This window comes from Triticum dicoccoides, chromosome 2B, assembly GCF_002162155.2.
Source record: "Triticum dicoccoides isolate Atlit2015 ecotype Zavitan chromosome 2B, WEW_v2.0, whole genome shotgun sequence".
Classification (NCBI taxonomy): Eukaryota; Viridiplantae; Streptophyta; class Magnoliopsida; order Poales; family Poaceae; genus Triticum; species Triticum dicoccoides.
This window is the reverse complement of record NC_041383.1, coordinates 68,534,141-68,553,808: the sequence shown is the minus strand read 5'-3', so window position 1 is coordinate 68,553,808 and position 19,668 is coordinate 68,534,141. Positions and strand designations below refer to the sequence as shown.

At 43.8% G+C, this 19,668-nt stretch overlaps 1 protein-coding gene across 1 annotated transcript; it reads left to right on the top strand.

Moving 5' to 3' along the window:
* The first annotated feature begins 247 nt into the window (after nt 1–247).
* Nucleotides 248–3,457, top strand: LOC119367164 (MLO-like protein 1). Its single transcript, XM_037632762.1, has 13 exons — nt 248–415; nt 517–795; nt 959–1,075; nt 1,170–1,221; nt 1,331–1,422; nt 1,517–1,591; nt 1,690–1,778; nt 1,903–1,952; nt 2,102–2,142; nt 2,332–2,541; nt 2,703–2,770; nt 2,848–2,908; nt 3,120–3,457. The coding sequence occupies exons 1-13, from the start codon at nt 290–292 to the stop codon at nt 3,321–3,323; spliced, it is 1,464 nt and encodes a 487-aa protein (XP_037488659.1). The 5' UTR covers nt 248–289; the 3' UTR covers nt 3,324–3,457.
* Nucleotides 3,458–19,668: the final 16,211 nt, after the last annotated feature.

The following is a 19,668-nucleotide window of genomic DNA, read 5'->3' as shown; positions in this document are numbered from 1 at the left end:
TAGTAGTGAAGGAACGAAAAAGAAGAGCACTCTATATATACAATTGTAATTGGTCACATGGGACATGTCAGTGGAATAATAGCACTAGTATTCAGGAAGGTAACAGGTTGTTTCTTGTTTTCTGGTGTGCAGCTTGGAATATGATTGCTCTGATCGTGCTAAGTCAAATATGACCAAGTAAGTACATCCGTCTCTGTCTATAAATTGATCAAGAATACTCTTGCTTGCCACTCCATTCTTACGACAAGGTGTCGGTGTGACCTTGATTCCTGACAAAGTTTGGGACGCCATGGCCGGCGGAGGAGGGAAAGCCAAGCCGCTCGAGTTCACGCCGACATGGATCGTGGCGTCGGTCTGCTCCGTCATAGTCATCATCTCCTTGCTCTTCGAGCGCTTGCTCCACCGCCTAGGCAAGGTACGTGCGTGCGTCCACCATGAGAGAGACACCGGGAGATCAGGAAGTTGTCCAATCGACCATCAGCTGAGCAGCTTCTGGGCACGCGCGTTTCCATGCAGAGGCTGATGAAGAGCCGCAAGAAGCCGCTGTACGAGGCCCTCCTCAAGGTGAAGGAGGAGCTGATGCTGCTGGGGTTCATCTCCCTGCTGCTCACCGTGTTCCAGGGTCCCATGGGGAAGGTGTGCGTCAGCCCGAGCGCCATGCACCACCTGCTGCCCTGCAAGCCGCCGCCGCACAAGACGGACCACCTCGGCGGCGCCGTGTTCACCGGCGTGATGAGTGGGGCGAGGCGCCTCCTGGCTGGAGGAGCATCCTCCGACGGATACTGTCTGAAGAAGGTACAACTGAATTGACATCGGACGTGCTTGAGTTTTTCTGTGATATACTCTACTTTACCAAAATGTGGTCGATCCAAAATTTTGGTATGTTGCTACCTTTTTCTTCTTTGATTTGACCCGTTCCACCTTATACTTATCTAGTGATTCATTTGACGCCATGCAGGGCAAAGTTCCATTGCTTTCATCTGAAGCTATTCATCAGTTACACATATTTATCTTCGTGTTGGCGGTCACTCATTTCGTTCTCAGTGCTATTACAGTTCTTCTAGGAATTGCACAGGTACGTACTAACTAAAAGTCCAACTAGATGTTTGTTAGTAATGAGTAATTAGTGTATCATGATTTTCCTGATTACCATGTTAATTGTTGTCCAGACGAGAAATTGGCGGCATTGGGAGGCCAAGATCCAAGAAAATGATGACGGTGGTATGCTGCAAATACTTTCCTAGTTTAGCTAACGATGACTTCAAAAGTTTTGTTCAAGATAAAGTTGTGTTATATTTTCTGCTTACGAATGTTGGGTCCTAACTTGCAGCACCTCAAATGATCAAGCATGTTCAAGAATTTAAATTTATTCAAGACCACTTTAAAGGTCATAGAAAGCGGTCGAGGATATTTGGTTGGATGGTATGCATTTTTTCTTAGGTCTTAAGTATCAGAACAAAATGCATTTGTTATTTACTTTGGAATTGGGGTATAAGACAACTCATCATCTTTTTAGCGCTCATTTTTCAAACAATTCTATGGATCGATCACTGAGGAGGACTACACAACAATGAGACTTGGTTTCATCATGGTAACCAACCAACATTTTCATCGAACTTCTATGTTTTCTAGTAAACACTGCTAGTGGAATCAAAGAAATTTATATATAAGCTTCATTCATTTTCACAGAAACACTGTAAGGGGACACCAAAATTCAACTTTTATAGTTACATGATTAGAGCTTTGGAGTTTGATTTTAAGAAGGTTGTCGGTATCAGGTAAATGTTCAATGCTATTGTTACAAAATATGTGACCTACTTTTTTTCTAAATCATTTGCAATGTCTATATCAATTACCAATAGAGAAAAATATCAAAATAATCTCCATGTTATGCTTATGTAGTTGGTACCTTTGGGCCATGCTGATGATATTCCTACTATTGAATGTTCAAGGTATGTATCACTAGAGGCCATCAGTACTTGCATAACTCTTATTGAGTTAAACTCTCGCAAAATATTTTTATAAAACTTTATTTGTTTACATTCACTAGACAATATTTGTATGTGAAAAATAACTCCACTCTTGTTTATCGACATTGCAGGGTGGTATGTCTACATTTGGATAACCTTGGTTCCATTCATTGTAAGTAAACATGATTTACTATCTATAGAAAAATACATAAAAGGAACTTCCGCTGCATGTATGCTTATTTTAAGGACTAAATAATAATTATATGCCTTCATATAACTTCCACAACGATATTTCAAACTATGGATGATCCAAAAAAAGGGGCAGGATCATGACATCAACTTATGTATTTGTTTCTGGCAGATGCTACTTGTGGTAGGAAGTAAGATGGAGCACATCATTACGGAATTGGCTTATGAAGTTGCCCAGAAGCATACAGCTATTCGAGGAGATTTAGTAGTTGCCCCTTCAGATGACTTCTTCTGGTTCCACCGGCCTAAATTAGTCCTTCTGTTGATCCACGTCGTCCTATTTCAAAATGCATTTGAAATTGCATTTTTCTTCTGGCTCTTGGTAAGAACAATAAGTAATCTAGTTGTACTCGACCAAATTTACTTGAACTATTAGAGAGTATCATAACACTCAAACAGATTATAAGTTTAGGATTTGCTAGTTCCAAATTGGAATCTAATGAACAAAAGTAGAACTAACTCTGGCATTTATCAACCTTGCAGGTGACATACGGTTTTAAATCATGCATCATGGGGAAACCAGCATATGTTATTACTCGAATTGTCATAAGGTACATAGAAATCACAATAATAACAATACTGTGTTGAGAAATCTTGAGAACATACTCATCACTTTTCCTTCTTTCAGCGTAATCTGCCAACTCCTTTGTGGTTACAGCACCCTACCACTATACGCTATCGTCTCTCATGTGAGTTCAATTCATAAAATTGATAAAATTGTAGTTTTGTTGGTATTTAATGCTTTTTTTGTCTTGAAATTTACCTATAATTAGCCATTCTTGAGCCATACAAAGCTTATTTTCACAAATAGATACCGTTGTAAAGGGATTTATCGACATGGTAAGAAAAATATGTCTTATTGATTGTTTTATTCTGATTTTGTCTCATCGTTTTGTGTAGATGGGTACTTCTTTCAAGAAGACTATATTTGATGACAATGTGACTGAAGGCCTTGTCAACTGGGCTGAAAAGGCTCGGAAGCGCACAAGAAGCCCAAATAAAATTACTACAGAACCAATTGACGAGGCAAATGGTGGCGCAGTTCAAATGACAAATACACATGCCAACTCATCAGTGGAGCAAGGGACCGCTAGGCTAATATAATTGTGTACATTGATTGCTTTACAAAGGGTCCTATAGTAACAATTTCGACAATTGTAAATATATATCTTTTAGAGGCCAAAAATATCTTTTGATAATGCTAGTTATTTATGTGTGCAAGACATTATTAATTCTTCCTAACAAACTGCTCACCTTCTCTACCCCTCCCTCAGCAAACCTTCTCTACGTGACTTGTCCAAAATTTTAAATACAAGCCCTGTTAACTAATTTTGCATAGTAAAACGGCAGGATTTTTCCAGTTCATTGAATGAATGATGAATGATGCACTTGAACAAACAACAGGTGTTACATAAATGATTCAATTGCGGCGAAGTAGTAGAAATAACTTCTAGAAGTTCGGCCAAGCACAAAATCATAAATGTTCGAGTTATATTTATGATGGCTTTTGGCTTTCTGTATTTTGGCCTTTGATCTCCCACTTGTACTTGTATATATGATGGGTTTAGCCTCCTGATATACTAAGTTGCATATTCATAACATGGTATCAGTGCTATGGTTTAGATCTTCCTCCGGACGACACAACTCGTCTTATGACCGATTTTTTGGGTCTGATTCTCCTCTTTCTCCTACTGTATTCATCTTATTTCTCCAAATCCGATCGAGCCCCAAATTGGTTTTGCTGTTCAGAACGCCAAATCTCGGTGTCGCCCTTTTTTTTTCCTGCCGAAACCATCAGCTCGCTGTTCCTGTCTGCCTGCAGCTGCTCTGCGGCAGTTGCTCCCTCACAGTCGCCCATCACCGCCTCCAAGTCCGGCAAGCACCGAGATCTCCAGGTTTCCGCCAGCCGTCACCATCTGCAACCCGCGACCTCCGCCGGCTCTGTTTCTTCATCTTTTGTCATTCTCATCATCCAACTGTTGGGAAATGTAGCATGCAATTTCAAAAAAAAAATTCCTACGCTCACACAAGATCTATCTAGGAGATGCATAGCAACGAGAGGGGAGAGTGTTCCACGTACCCTCGTAGACCGAAAGCGGAACCATTAGCTTAACGCGGTTGATGTAGTCGAACGTCTTCTCGATTCAACCGATCAAGCGCCGAACGTACGGCACCTTCGAGTTCTGCACACGTTCAGCTCGATGACGTCCCTCGAACTCTTGATCTAGTAGAGGGTCGAGGGAGTAGATGAGTTCTATCAGCACGACGACGTGGTGACGGTGATGGTGATGTGATCCGCGCAGGCTTCGCCTAAGCACTACGACAATATGATCGGAGGAGTAAACGGTGGAGGGGGGCACCGCACACGGCTAAGAACAATTGATGTGCGTAGAGGTGCCCCCTGCCCCCGTATATAAAGGAGGGAGAGGGGAGAGGGCTGGCCAGGGCGCGCCCCCAAGGGGGGGAGTCCTACTAGGACTCCCAGTCCAATTCGGACCCCCTTCCTTTCCGGAGGGGAAAAGGGGGAAAGGAGAGAGAGGGAGAAGGAAAGGGGGGCCGCGCCCCCTCCCCTAGTCCAATTCGGACTCCTCATGGGGGCACCTCCTGTGGCCTGCCTTGGCCTCTCCCCTATGGCCCATAAGGCCCATTACTTCCCCCGGAGGGTTCCGGTAACCCCTCGGTACTCCGATAATTATCCGAAACACTCCGGAACCATTCCGATGTCCGAATACCGCCTTCCAATATATCAATCTTTACCTCTCAACAATTCCGAGACTCCTCGTCATGTCCGTGATATCATCTAGGACTCCGAACAACCTTTGGTAACCAAAACACATAACTCATATAATACATCTAGTCATCGAACGTTAAGCGTGCGGACCCTACGGGTTCGAGAACTAGGTAGACATGACCGAGACACCTCTCCGGTCCATAACCAATAGCTGCCCGCCGTTGTCGTCGGCCGCTGGGAGCGCCACTGGAGCCACGGGGATCGCCATTGGAACCGCTGGATGTCCTCTCTGTATGTGTCATCGTGGAGGTGCTTATTATGTCGTGTGACGCGAGAGATGAAGGTAAATGGCCACAGGAATAAATGAGGGTCGGGCGGCCTGGATTCTCGGCATGTCCGCATGGCAGTTTTTGCATCGGGTAACTGCATTGTGGAGCCGCGCCCGGCACAACCGCATGCACACGAACATGCGTGATCGTGCGCCGGTCCCAAACACTGGCAGTGCGCGTGGAGGGACGAGGGCAGAGCACCCGGAGGGATGCGAGAGGGCAGAGCGCGCGCGGCGGGACGTGAGCAGAGCACGCTGCGGCCGCCTCAACCGCAAGCAACCACACGCATATAGCAGTTGAACGCACAGGAAATGGTCGCCTACAAGACGGCCGACACTTGCGTCGCTGCGTAGAGAGCGGCCGTGTGCTACTACCTCCGTCTTGGTCTATAGTCCCCTCTATATTATGTGCCATACTTTGCCCTCAAATTTAACCAACAAAATGTTAATGCATGTTATAAAAATTATATAATTGGAAACTATGTTCAAATACGAATCCAACTATATAATCTTTGGCGACATGCTTTCATATTTTATTAGTTAAATCCTACTTATAAACCAGGACGAGTGTATAGTAGGTAATTAAATCACAAACCTTTTTTTATTAACTGTATGTGTACGTGGCCTTTCGTCCTCCTCTCGCACGTCTTGTCACCCCGCTGCCGCAGACGGCTTACAGCGCAAGCTTTCACAGCACGCGGGAGCGTTCTTTTGGTCAAACGGTGGCGCCAATGAATCGTTGGTGAGCCCGTTCCCGCACAACCTCGCAGGTTCCCGCGCAAGCTTCCCGCGCGACTGGGTGTAATCCCCCAAAATCCAAATCCTTACCGGCCTGCTATAAAAACCCTCACGGCCGGCGAGTCCTGCATCGCATTTTCCCCTCCCTCCCTATAGCTTATCTCATGTGCTTCTCCCACAATCGCCAATGGCACCGGTCCGTCGTGGTTGCTCAGCCACTCCGCCATCATCAGATGACAACTCCAGCTGGGAGGCTACACCGCGGCAGTGGCGCAGTCCCCGGCATAGTGTAGTGCATGTGGCGTCCCTATTGGGTTTGCGTGGAACACCCACCACACGCTCCGCCCCCGGTGCCCGTCGGCAGCTGTTGCCGGCCGCCATTGCCGCCATACCACCATCGAAAGCCAGGGCCATCGCCCGCTCTACCAACGCGGCCCTAAGGCGAGAGGTGGCCGTCGTGGCCCCACCCTACTGTCGGCCATCATGGCCATCACCCGCTCCACCATAGTGGCTCGAAGGTGGGAGGTGGTGGTCGTGGCCGCCACCCCATCATTGGCCGTCCTGGCCGCTAGCCCACCGTCGACCTCCGGGGTCATCACCCGCTCTGCCACCGCCGCCCAAAGGTGGTAGGCGAAGGTGGATGCCGGCACATGCGTCAGCGACCTTGCGCGCTGCACCGAGTTCCTGCGGGAGGAGGAGGAGCGCCTCGTTGAGCACACAAAGAGTCTTACCACCACCGTGGCCGCGGCACACGCCGCCTTAGAGGCGAGGAATCAGGAGATCTACGAGAAGAACCACCGCTTCGAGAGGGATCGTTTGGAGCGGCAGTGGGCGTTCGAGCTGGCGAGCGTCGCCGAACGTGCAGCAGCGGCAGACACTGTATTGCATTTGTCCAGCTCGTCGGTATGCTCCTCCTCCTCTGCCTCTTACTGAGCGTGCACGACAGAGGAGAGGCTACCGGAAGTAGTACAAAGACCCTCCCTAGTAGTAGTAGTATTTAGGGGCTATTTTGTTCAGTTCATCTGACTATAGATGTGGTGGAGTTGTACAACGTACTTAAAATTAGCTAGTTTATAAAGTAGAACTAGCTATTTCAGTATGTGGTCGGCAACAATTGGGAAAAATTTTGGTCTGTTCGGCTGTCGAGTTGAACTATTTGTATAAATTAAGCATGACTTCTTTATCTATGAGTGAAATCTATGCTTAATTATTGAATTTTAGTTGCAAAAATTAGGTAGTGCTAGTGATTTTTAGCTGCATATTTTGACAAATCGCAGTGTTACAAGGTTGACAAATGGCAATGTTACTAGATCAACAAATGTCAATCTTTCAAGTTTGACAAATGGCAACATACCCAATATGACAGATGCAAATCTTCCCAAATTGTCTGTAAGTGGTTGCACACGGGTCATGAAAAACAACCATTTGCATTGAAGAGATGAACAAATCCTGCTCTCGCTTTGCATACAGGTGCTCTATCTAAAATGTTTGCAATCAACAGCTGCACAAATCCTGCCCGGCACATTTTCCCTTGGCTTCTTGGGGAAGCTGCCGGTTTGCATACGGGTGTTCTAACTAAAATGTTTGCGATCGAGATACAATATTAAACCCAAGAAAAAACTATTTGCGGCAGTGCCGGAGGTGGCGTGCCGCGCCGTCCTTGTCGTTGTCGTCCTCCGGACGCCATTGTTTAAGTCTTCAAGGCAGCTTAGAATGTTCTTCACTTGTAAATCAAACATCACGTCGTCGCGCGATCGACGGGCGGGGCTTGGGAGGACGGCAGCTAGCAGCGTTGAGAGGCAGCGGTCGACGGCGGTGTCCCATGCCACTGAGGGGGGCACGCGCACAGGCACGGGCGCGGTGGGTGCAGCCAAACATATAGGGACCGGCGCCACGGTGGATGGAGGAGCACGCACGTGCACGAGCACGTGCGCTGGCATGTACACGAGCTCGCGCGGGTCCGCGGAGACCTTGGTGACGCCTGCGGCTTCCAGCTCTGTGATAGTGCTCGGCGACCAGCCCGTCAATGCTACGGGGATGGTCGCTCGCGCGGGCGCGGGGATGGGAGCTGGGACCGGAGCGGGGGCAGCAACAGCCGCGGCCAGCTCGTTCTGGGCCATGTCCATGAGTCCCCATTCCTCCTTATTTTATATCTCCTCCGGCTTGGAGTCGACTTCACCAAACTTGAAGACTAGTGGCAGATGATCCTTCTGCGCCATGGCGTTGGTGGAGGTCTGCGGGACGGAGGGGAATGGGAGGCGAACAGTAAGGCCACCCGTATTAAGAAGCGGCTCGGGCGCCATTAATGGAGAGGAAGGAGGGCGGCCATGGAAGTCAAAGGGCTCGATTCCCAGTGAGGCTGCGCAGCATACAGCTTGCACGCTTCCCAGTGAGCATGTGCATTGGAGGACAGCTTGCACGCCTCTCGGTCAGCCTACACACCGGACTGCGCTCACACGCCTCCCATTCAGTCAAGCAGGTGTCCGCATGGCACCTCTTATAGCCATTAGAATGAAGACACGTGGCGTCACGTGAATGGTTAACATAACACACACGATTTGATTTATACAAACGTTTGCAAGGTTAGAGTGTCAGCTATTTGTTTGAAAATGCCTTTGTTGGTTGTTATCGAGTGCTTCTTCTCTCAAATTGACACGAAAAATACCACAGCATGTCGGGTGCCATTCCATAATAGCATGCCAAGTTTCATGAATTTCAGACGATTTTTGGATTTACTAGAATTTTAAAACAAAGTATCTCAACGTATTGCCGGCAATCAACAGTGCCCTAGTGTTTGAAATTCATTCCCATTTCTTGCATGGGACCTAAGCATGCACCCAAGGACAAAGATTTGATTTTTCAACCAATTTATATGCACTGGAGCATGTGCATGTAGTTCAAATTGGAATTATGCACATAAATTGCCTAGAAAACCCAGTTAATGTATGAAAATGTCCAAACGAACCCCGAAAAATTGCAAAATTTAACACAACACTCCTGTTGTTCTATGTTGACACTAGAAAATTTTTGAAAACAATAAGAGGCAGCGGATATCGTTTCGTCCCTGAAGGTGGGACATTCCTACCAAAACCATAGGGCTTGTTGTGAGAAGCTTATACCCAAACCTGCTCCAAATGGGAATTTTTTTTTACCATGGTATGTCGATGCCTCTCCATGATAGCATGCCAAGTTTCATGAATTTCAAACGAGTTTTGGATTTACTAGAATTTAAAAACCAGGAATCTCAATGTTTGCGGCCGAGTGACGGTGGTAGGGTGTTTGAAATTCATTCCCATTTCTTGCATGGGACCTGAGCATGCACCCAAGGACAAAGATTTGATTTTTCAACCAATTTATATGCACTGGAGCATGTGCATGTAGTTCAAATTTGAATTATGCACATAACATGCCTAGAAAACCCAATTAATGTATAAAAATGTCCAAACGAACCCCCCAAAAATGCAAATTTAACACAACACTCCTATTGTTTGCTACGTCTTGAGCTTGTGTTGGTTTTCCTTGAAGAGGAAAGGGTGATGCAGCACAGTAGCATAAGTATTTCCATCAGTTTTTGAGAACCAAGGTATCAATCAAGTAGGAGGCTCCTCAAAAGTCCCATGCACCTACACAAACAAACAAGAACCTCGCAACCAACGCGATAAAGGGGTTGTCAATCCCTTCACGGCCACTTGCAAAAGTGAAATCTGATAGAGATAATATGATAGGATAATTTTTTTTGGTATTTTTATGATATAGATTGGAAAGTAAAGATGCAAATAAAAGTAGATTGAAAACTTATATAATAAAAGATAGACCCGGGGGCCATAGGTTTCACTAGTGGCTTCTCTCAAGATAGCATAAGTATTATGGTGGGTGAACAAATTACTGTCGAGCAATTGATAGAAAAGCGCATAGTTATGAGATTATCTAGGCATGACCATGTATATATGCATCACGTCCATGACAATTAGGTCGACTCCTGCCTGCATCTACTACTATTACTCCACACATCGACCGACTCCTGCCTGCATCTAGAGTATTAAGTTCATGAAGAACAGAGTAACGCATTAAGAAAGATGACATGATGTAGAGGGATAAACTCATGCAATATGATATAAAACCCATCTTTTTATCCTCGATGGCAACAATACAATACGTGCCTTGCTGCCCCTGCTGTCACTGGGAAATGACACCGCAAGATTGAACCCAAAGCTAAGCACTTCTCCCATTGCAAGAAAGATCAATCTAGTAGGCCAAACCAAACTGATAATTTGATGAAACTTGCAAAGATAACTTAATCACACATAAAAGAATTCAGAGGAGATTCAAATATTTCTCATTGATAAACTTGATCATAAACCCCCAATTCATCAGATCTCGACAAACACACCGCAAAAAGAGTTACATCGAATAGATCTCCAAGAAGATCGAGGAGAACTTGGTATTGAGATTCAAAGAGAGAGAAGAAACCATCTAGATAATAACTATGGACCCGAAGGTCTGTGGTAAACTACTCACAACTCATCGGAGAGGCCTTGGAGATGATGTAGAGGCCCTCCATGGTGGATTCCCCCTCCGGCGGAGCGCCGGCAATGGCTCCAAGATGGGATCTCATGGATACAGAAGGTTGCGGCGGTGGAATTAGGTTTTCGTGGTCGCTTCTGATGTTTTCAAGGTACGGGTGTATATATAGGAGGAAGAAGTACGTCAGTTGATGCTCGAGGGGCCCACGACGTTGGGGGGGGGGGGCGCCCACCCCCAGGGGGCGCGTCGGGCACCCTCGTGGCTACCTCGTTTGTTGCTTGACGTCCACTCCAAGTCTCCTAGTTGGCATTTGTTCCAAAAAGATCGCTCCCGAAGGTTTCATCCCATTTGGACTCCGTTTGATATTCCTTTTCTTCGAAACACTGAAATAGGCAAAAAAAAAACAGCAATTCGGGTTGGCCCTCCGGTTAGTAGGTTAGTCCCAAAAATGATATAAAAGTGTAAAGTAAAGACCACAAACATCTAAAATAGGTAATATAATAGCATGGAACAATCAAAATTTTTAGATACGTTGGAGACATATCATTGTTCTATGTTAACACTAGAAAAATTTTGAAAGCAATAAGAGGCAGCGGATATCGTTTCATCCCCGAAGGTGGGACATTCCTACCAAAACCATCAGGCTTGTTGTGAGAAGCTCTGGTTTGTGAGAATCTTATACCCAAACCTGCCCCAAATGGGACAAAAAAATTACTACAGCATGTTGATGCCGCTCCATGATAGCATGCCAAGTTTCATGAATTTCAGACAAGTTTTGGATTTACTAGAATTTAAAAACCAGGAATCTCAATGTTTGCGGCCGAGTCACGGTGGCAGGGTGTTTGACATTCATTCCCATTTCTTGCATGGGACCTAAGCATGCAACCAAGGACAAAGATTTGATTTTTCAACCAATTTATATACACTAGAGCATGTGCTTGTAGTTCAAATTTGAATTATGCACATAAATGCATCGAAAACTCAATTGATGCATAAAAATGTCCAAACGAACCCCGAAAAATCCCAAAAATTGTCACAACACTCCTATTGTTCTATGTTGACACTAGAATTTTTTTTAAAAAGCCATAAGAGGCAGCGGATATCGTTTCGTCCCCAAAGGTGGGACGTTCCCTACCGAAACCATCAGGCTTGTTGTGAGAACCTTTGGTTTGTGAAAAGCATATCCCCAAGCCTGTCTCAAATGGGACAATATTTTTACCACGGAATGTTGATGCCGCTCCATGATAGCATGCCAAGTTTCATGAATTTTAGACGAGTTTTGGATTTACTAGAATTTAAAAATCAGGAATCTCAATGTTTGCGGCTGACTGACGGTGGCAGGGTGTTTGACATTCATTCCCATTTCTTGCATGGGACCTAAGCATGCAACCAGGGACACATATTTGAATTTTCACCCAATTTATATGCATTAGAGCATGTGCATGTAGGTGAAAATTGAATTGTGCTCATAATGCACTGAAAACACAATTGATGCATAAAAATGTCCAAACAAACCCCGAAAAATCCCAAAAATTGACACGACACTCCTATTGTTCTATGTTGACACTAGAAAATTTTTGAAAGCAATAAGAGGCAACGGATATCGTTTCATCCCCAAAGGTGGGACATACCCTACCGAAAACATCAGGCTTGTTGTGAGAGCCTTTTGTTTGTGAGAAGCATATCCCCAAACCTGCCCCAAATGGGACAGTATTTTTACCACGACATATTGATGCTGCTCCATGATAGCATGCCAAGTTTCATGAATTTCAGACGAGTTTTGGATTACTAGAATTTAAAAACCAGGAATCTGGCAGGGTGTTTCACATTCATTCCCATTTCTTGCATGGGACCTAAGCATGCAACCAAGGACACAGATTTGAATTTTCAACCAATTATGCATTAGAGCATGTGCATGCAGTTCAAATTTGAATTGTGCTCATAAATCCATTGAAAACACAATTTATGCATGAAAATGTCAAAACGAACCCAAAAAATCCCAGAAATTGACACAACACTCGTGTTGTTCTATGTTGACACGAGAAACATTTTGAAAGTAAGAAGAGGCAACATATATCGTTCCGTCCCCCAAGGTGGCACGTACCATACTGAAATCATCAGGCTTGTTGTGAGAGAAGCTCTAGTTTGCGAGAAGCTTATACCCCACACCTGCCCCAAATGGGACAATATTTTTACCACGGCATGTCACTGCCGTTCCATGATATCACGTTAAGTTTCATGAATTTCATACGAGTTTTCAATTTACTAGAATGTTAAAAGCATGTATCTCAATGTTAGCGGCTGAGCGACAGTGTCAAGGTGTTTGACATCCACTCTCATTTCTTGCATGTGACCTAAGCTTGCAACCAAGAACAACCATTTGATTTTGCAACCCGTTCTTATGGACTAGAGCATGTGGTTTAATTTTGAATTGTGCACCTGAAATGCCTAGAAAACCAAGTTACCGTATAAAAATGTCCAAAGGAACCCTGAACAATTCCAATTTTTTAACAACACACATATAGTTGCATGTTCACTGCAGATAAAAGGTCTAGCAATTCAAACACCGTCCATTGCCGCTGTGACCCCATTCTGTAATTCAAATCAAAATTAAAAATCAAATTGATCCCACATAGTTTATTATTACCAACCGTGTGAGATACAGTACAAAATATCCTGGAGCACCGTTGATGTATAGTACACCTATGGCTTATGCGAGAAGGTGCGTCGGCTACAGTCCATAGCCGGCGTGTCAAGCACACTTGCTCGCTCCCCAAATATCATTTCGCTGTTCAATCGTCGCCGGTGAAAGATGGGAACGTGGACCCGCATCATGAGGGCAACTTCGGCGGCCCATTCCGGCGAGAGCGCGGCCGCAGCCGGCATGCGCGTGCTAACAAGGTGCTTGAGCGCGACCGCAATCTGCGACCGGGCGGCCATGGCAGCCCAAACGGTCATTGTTGCTTCTCAGGTGGCGGCAGCAACATCTGCCTCGGGGATAGCAGCTGGCGAGAGCGGCACAACAGCTGTCCGTTCCACAGCGGCGGCCTTACCCCTGATGGAGGCCACCCACGACCATGTCGAGGCCGCCCACGCCCAGCTCGTGGCGGTCACCGCATAAATCAAACGAAGCTTCTCCGACAACGGTCGGCGACCCACGTTCGAAGAGTTGGCAATCACCGAGAGCGTTCGAGCAGCTGACCGTTCCTTCGCCGCATACCTTGCGACGATGGAGCCCGTCCAATCCCAGATCGCGGCCGCCCACGCCTAGCTCGTGGCAGCCTTTTCCAAATAGATGGCGGACGCGGATGGCGAGATGCTTGCTGGGTATGGTGCGATGGATGCCATGGAGCCCCTTCCCAGTCGACCATTGGGCGCGAGCTGGACATGGCCGAGATCGACGAGCACTAGCCATAGTAGTACTCTTTGTTTTGTTTAATTAAGAGCGCCGGTCTTTAATTTGTTAGAGTAATGTTTAGGCCAGCTAGCTCTGTTTAATTGCTGAACTTGCTCGATTAAGAAGTGTGGGTGTGCTGTAGTCTCCTTTGTGGACCCAAATTATGCAATGACGTGGATGAGCACTATAACCAGGGAAATTGGAACAAAAAATTTTGACGTTCAAACTCATCGCACACGGGTTAAGCTATCTGAACCGTTTGTGATGTTCACATATCGTACACAGTTCTGAATAAGGGACCATGTCTGATGACACTTTGCACGCCAGTTTTTCGCTGAAGAGATTCCAAATTTTCGGCTTCCGCGGAAATACCTACCTCCCCGCCCCCTCCCCCTTACCAAAAGCCACATTTCCCCTATTTCCGCCTTCCTTTCCAAGTTGAAACCTTCACTCCTTGCTTGCAGCGCCGCCTCCTCACCGGCGAACCTCCTTCACGCTGCTCGGCCTCGCCTATCCAGGCAGGTAATCCACACCCGAACCCTGTCCTCCTCCTCCTTCTACATCCCACATGCCCCGACCGCCGGTGCGAGCGCGACACCTTCCACCCAAATCACCGACCCCTCCACCAAATAAGCACCGTCCTAAGCCATGGTGCACGCAGTATAGCCAGGATCTCAAGGAGCATTTGGCAGCGGAGAAGCAAATCATGGCCGCACGCGTGGATGAGGTCGTGATGGCTACCATTCATGCCAACCCCCAAATCTTGGAGGAGCACCTTGACATTTGCTAGCTACGCTGGTTAAGCATGCTTGGCTTACCCGTTGCATGTGCTGCTCCTACCTTTCCTTAACAAATTCTAGTGAATTGTGCTATCTAATTTTACCATGCAATCTGTTGCTCATGTGTATATGCTCTATATGTCATGAAGTGTCGTGCTCACTTGTTAACTGTTTGGTTAATTAGTAGTCGTCTTTGGGTAACTGTTTGGTTCAATTCTGCAAATGTGATGTTCAATTCTTCAGGCTGCAATTTTGTATTGTCTTCCATGTGAGAAATAAATGGAATTTATCTTTATAAAATACATGAGAAACGAATACAAATAAAATTGCTATATTTCCAAGTTGTCAAGCATGCTTGGTTTGGTTATACATTGTGCAATGTGGTGCTCAGTTAACGTTTGGTTCATTTGTGTTGTGGTGTTTAGTTAACTGTTTGGTTCAATTCTGCAATGCGATGTTCAGTAGTTGTGGGTGCATTCTGTTATTGTATACCATGTGAGAAGTAAATCAAATTTGGTTGTACTAAATACATGAGAAACAAATACAATTGCTATATTTCCAAGTTGTCAAGCATGCTTGGTTTGGTTATACATTGTGCAATGTGTTGCTTAGTTAACGTTTGGTTCATTTGTGTTGTGGTGTTTAGTTAACTGTTTGGTTCAATTCTGCAATGCGATGTTCAATAGTTGTGGGTGCATTCTGTTATTGTATACCATGTGAGAAGTAAATCGAATTTGGCTGTACTAAATACATGAGAAACAAATACAATTGCTATATTTCCAAGTTGTTAAGCATGCTTGGTTCAGTTAACTATCTGATCTTCTATTAGGAGTATGTTATATTGTGCAATGTGGTGCTTAGTTAATGTTTGGTTCATTCATTTTAGTGTTTAGTTAATGGCTTGGTTCAATTCTGCAATGCGATGTCCAATGGTCGTGGTTGGAATTTTGTATTGTTGTGCATGTGAGGAATAAATCGAATTTGGCTGCACTTAATACATGAGAAACATATACAAGTGCTATATTTCCTAGTTCTTAATCTTGCTTGGTTTGCATAAATGGGTTTTCCATGTGTCTTGAATTAATCTGATGAATTTGCAATGTGCTTATTTATCATCAACATATTTTACTGATAGCATGCGAACCGTTACTTAACCTGATGACTAACTACCTTATATGTGTTGCAGGGAAACAATATAATGGGAAGCACTGAGGTTTACAATCTAGGTTCGCACGTGCATGGTACGTTGTCTAATAGCACATTATTGTGCAATTGCGGGAACTATTCTAATACTTAGGTTTTTAACAATTTGGTCTTGCACATGTAGGTCCTGTTGTCAGAGGTTTTGACCCACTGTTCGACCCTTTTTGCATATGGGGAAATGAGTTGTCCATGAATATCAATCAAGTCAAGAAACTCAGAAAGATTGTTAGGATAAAGAAATTGGCGACAAAAAACAACAAGATCTTTGTTTGCACAATGAAGAAGACATCAATTCACTACAAGATGGTACTAACTATTATACCTTGCATTTTTTTATTCCTTTGCCCCATTTCCAATATAGAGAAGATATTTATGCACATCCTTGTTTTTAGGCCTTTCCAAAGTAGTTCACTGATGATTACCTCTCAAACCACCCCTATGCTCAGGAGGCAAGGAAGGTTTTCATACAACACCCACGGTTCAATATGGAAGTGTTCCTGAAGAGGACGAAGGATGGACGGTCAATCATCCACACGCACTGGCCTAAAGTTGCAAAGGCCTTCAACATCAATGAAAGGCTCAATATTCGCCTTCCGCTTCAGCAGCTTTCCCGATGAGATGCATCTGTCTTTGTACCATCTATGATGCTAATTTCAAAAGGTTCTGGATGTTGAGTATGAAACTTGGTGCTGGTGCAGTTGTGTAATGGGGTAGCTGAGTGCTGAAGCTATCATGTTGTACTCTGATGTATTTCAATTATGAAATCCTGCTTCCTTAATATGGGAATGAAATATATTATGTGTTTAATATGAATGTCAATTAGATTAATAAATGGATTATTAATAATAGGTCAATTAGCCTGCTAATGGCGAATTAGCCTGCTAATTGGTTTTTGCTACTGCAAACGGTTATTGAGAAAATGCCGTTGGTGATGACCTAAGGCAACGCACACAGTTTCTAGGAATAAACCATGTTGGATCGATGAATAATCACACACGACATACTCTTCAAAACTGTTTGTGTTAGGCCACCTTGCGCAAATGTTTACCGCATAAAAACTGTGTGTGATGGATAATCTTTGCCACATAGTTTCTTCTACGCACCGTGTGTGATGCATTCAATAACGCAAATGATAATTTTTTTAATATTGTGTGTGATGGGAACGCCATCACAAACGATTTAACAGGGAAAATTGTGTATGATGTACCTACGAACGGAAGCGTTTTCCTTGCAGCAACTATGTGGGGTGTATATACGAACGGAAATGTTCTGTGGGGACTGACTGTGTGGGATGTACTTACGATCGAAAATGATTTCGATTATATAATTGTATTTTTTAGCACTACTGTATGTATAACCATATTTGGTCGCTCGCCGATCGCACACGACCTCATTTTACCGAGCGTGTGTGCTAGGAGGGCATATCCCCGACGATTGTTGGGTCGTGTAGGAAGGACCCCCTAATCGCCCACACTCACTAGGCGAGATTCCAAATGTCGTCGTGGAAAGCGGTTTTTAATCGTTTGTATAGCACCGACGCATACTAGTGTAATAACTTTGGTTGAATCTGATCCTTTCCATGGTTATGAAGATGAAATTGTTGTGGCACATCTTACTAAGTTGAATGATATAGCTACCCTTTTTGCTCATGATGAGAAGATTCACTATTACTATACTCTCAAGTTATTTCCGTTCTCATTAAAGGGTGATGCTAAAGCGTTGTACAATACTCTTGGTCCTGGTTGTGTGCGTAGTCCCCAATATATGATTTATTACTTCACTGAAAAATATTTCCCTGCTCATAAGAAACAAGCTGCCTTGCAGGAAATATTTAACTTTGTGCAAATTGATGAAGAGAGTCTTCCACAAGCTTGGGGGAGGCTTCTCCAATTGCTTAATGCTTTTCCTGATCATCCTCTTAAGAAAAAATGAAATACTTGATATCTTCTATAATGGACTAACCGATGCTTCTAGGGATTCCCTAGATAGTTGTGCTAGTTGTGTTTTCAGGGAACAAACTATTGGGCAAGCTGAGGAATTATTGAATAACATATTGAAAAATTATGATGATTGGACCCCTCCTGGAACACCTATTAAACCCATTCCGAAGAAGAGGTGTATCTTATATCTCAGTCCTGAAGATATTCAAGAGGCAAATAAATCAATGAAGGAAAAAGGTATTAAAGCCGAGGATGTTAAAAATTTACCACCTATCGAAGAAATACATGGGCTTGAAGCACCACCACCACCTAAGGTGGTAGAGGTAAAATCTTTAATGAAATTCAATGATAGTGATGATCCTCGTAATAAACATCCTACTCAATGCCTTTATGAGTTTGATAATTACATTAGGAAGCAAGATCACTTCAATGCAAATGTTATGAAACAACTGAAATACAACTCTGATATGATTGCTCGCTTAAGTGACTTGTTATTTAGAATCGCAAATGATGTTAGAGGTGTAGGAAAACATGCCTCTATGGTTGAAACTCAATTAGAACAAGTTGCTAAATCTCAGAGAGAGTTACTTGATGAAATGGACAATGATATAAGTGACTTTGCTATTAGAGTAGCAACTAGAGGAGGTAAAATGACTCAAGAACCACTTTCTCCTGAGGGACACCCAAAAAGAATTCAACACGACTCTCAAAGAATTAACACTGATGCACCTATTCCTTCTAAAAAGAAAAAGAAGAAGAAAAATAACAGGACTTTGCCTGCCTCTACGGAATCTGAAATAGAATAACCTCATGATAATGATAATGAAGTCTCTATCTCTGATGCTGAACCCCAATATGGCAATGAACACTCACCCTCTGATAATGAAAAAGACAATGATGATGATTTTCATGAAGACACTCAAACAAATGATAAAGAACCAGATAATGATGTTGAGATAGAACCAGCTATTGATCTTGATAACTCACAACCTAAGAATAAAAGATATGATAAAAGAGACTTGTTGCTAGAAAACATGGTAAGGAAAGAGAACCATGGGTTCAAAATCCTATGCCCTTTCCACCTAAGTCAACTAAAAAGAAAGATGATGAAGAATTTGAACGCTTTGCCAAAATGTTGAGGCCAGTTTTTTCTGTGAACTCACTTAATTTATATCTTAAAAATGCCTCCTTATGCAAAGTACATGAAGGACATCATCGCCAATAAGAGAAAAATACTGGAAGCTGAAATCTCCACTATGCTTGCTAATTATACTTTTAAAGATGGAGTACCTAAAAAACTTGGAGATCCGGGAATACCAACTATACCTTGCTCCATTAAAAGGAATTATTTGAAAACTACTTTATGTGATTTGGGAGCTGGTGTTAGTGTTATGCCTTTCTCTTTATATAAAAGACGATTTGAATAAACTCAGACCTACTGAAATATCTTTGCAAATGGCTGACAAATAAACTGCCATGCCTATCGGTATTTGTGAGGATGTTCCCGTTGTTGTTGCTAATGTTACTATTTTGACTAACTTTGTTATACTTGAGTTTCCCGAGGATGACAACATGTCGATTATCCTTGGTAGACCTTTCTTGAATACTGCAGGAGCTATTATTGATCGTAATAAAATCAAGGTCACTTTTCATATCAATGGTAATGAGCATACGGTGCACTTTCCGAAGAAACAATTCCAAGTGAATGGTATTAATGTTATTGAAAAATCTCTGACAATCACTATTGGAAGTTTTCAACTACCTCTACCTATTGTTAAAACAAATATGAAATGATTATTGTTGGGGACA

Excerpts from the sequence above, each read along its gene's own strand:
- LOC119367164 (XM_037632762.1), top strand. The coding sequence starts at position 290 with ATGGCCGGCGGAGGAGGGAAAGCCAAGCCGCTCGAGTTCACGCCGACA. Across the intron at positions 416-516 it reads TGCTCCACCGCCTAGGCAAG|AGGCTGATGAAGAGCCGCAA; the intron begins GTACGTGCGTGC and ends GTTTCCATGCAG. Across the intron at positions 2,143-2,331 it reads TAACCTTGGTTCCATTCATT|ATGCTACTTGTGGTAGGAAG; the intron begins GTAAGTAAACAT and ends TGTTTCTGGCAG.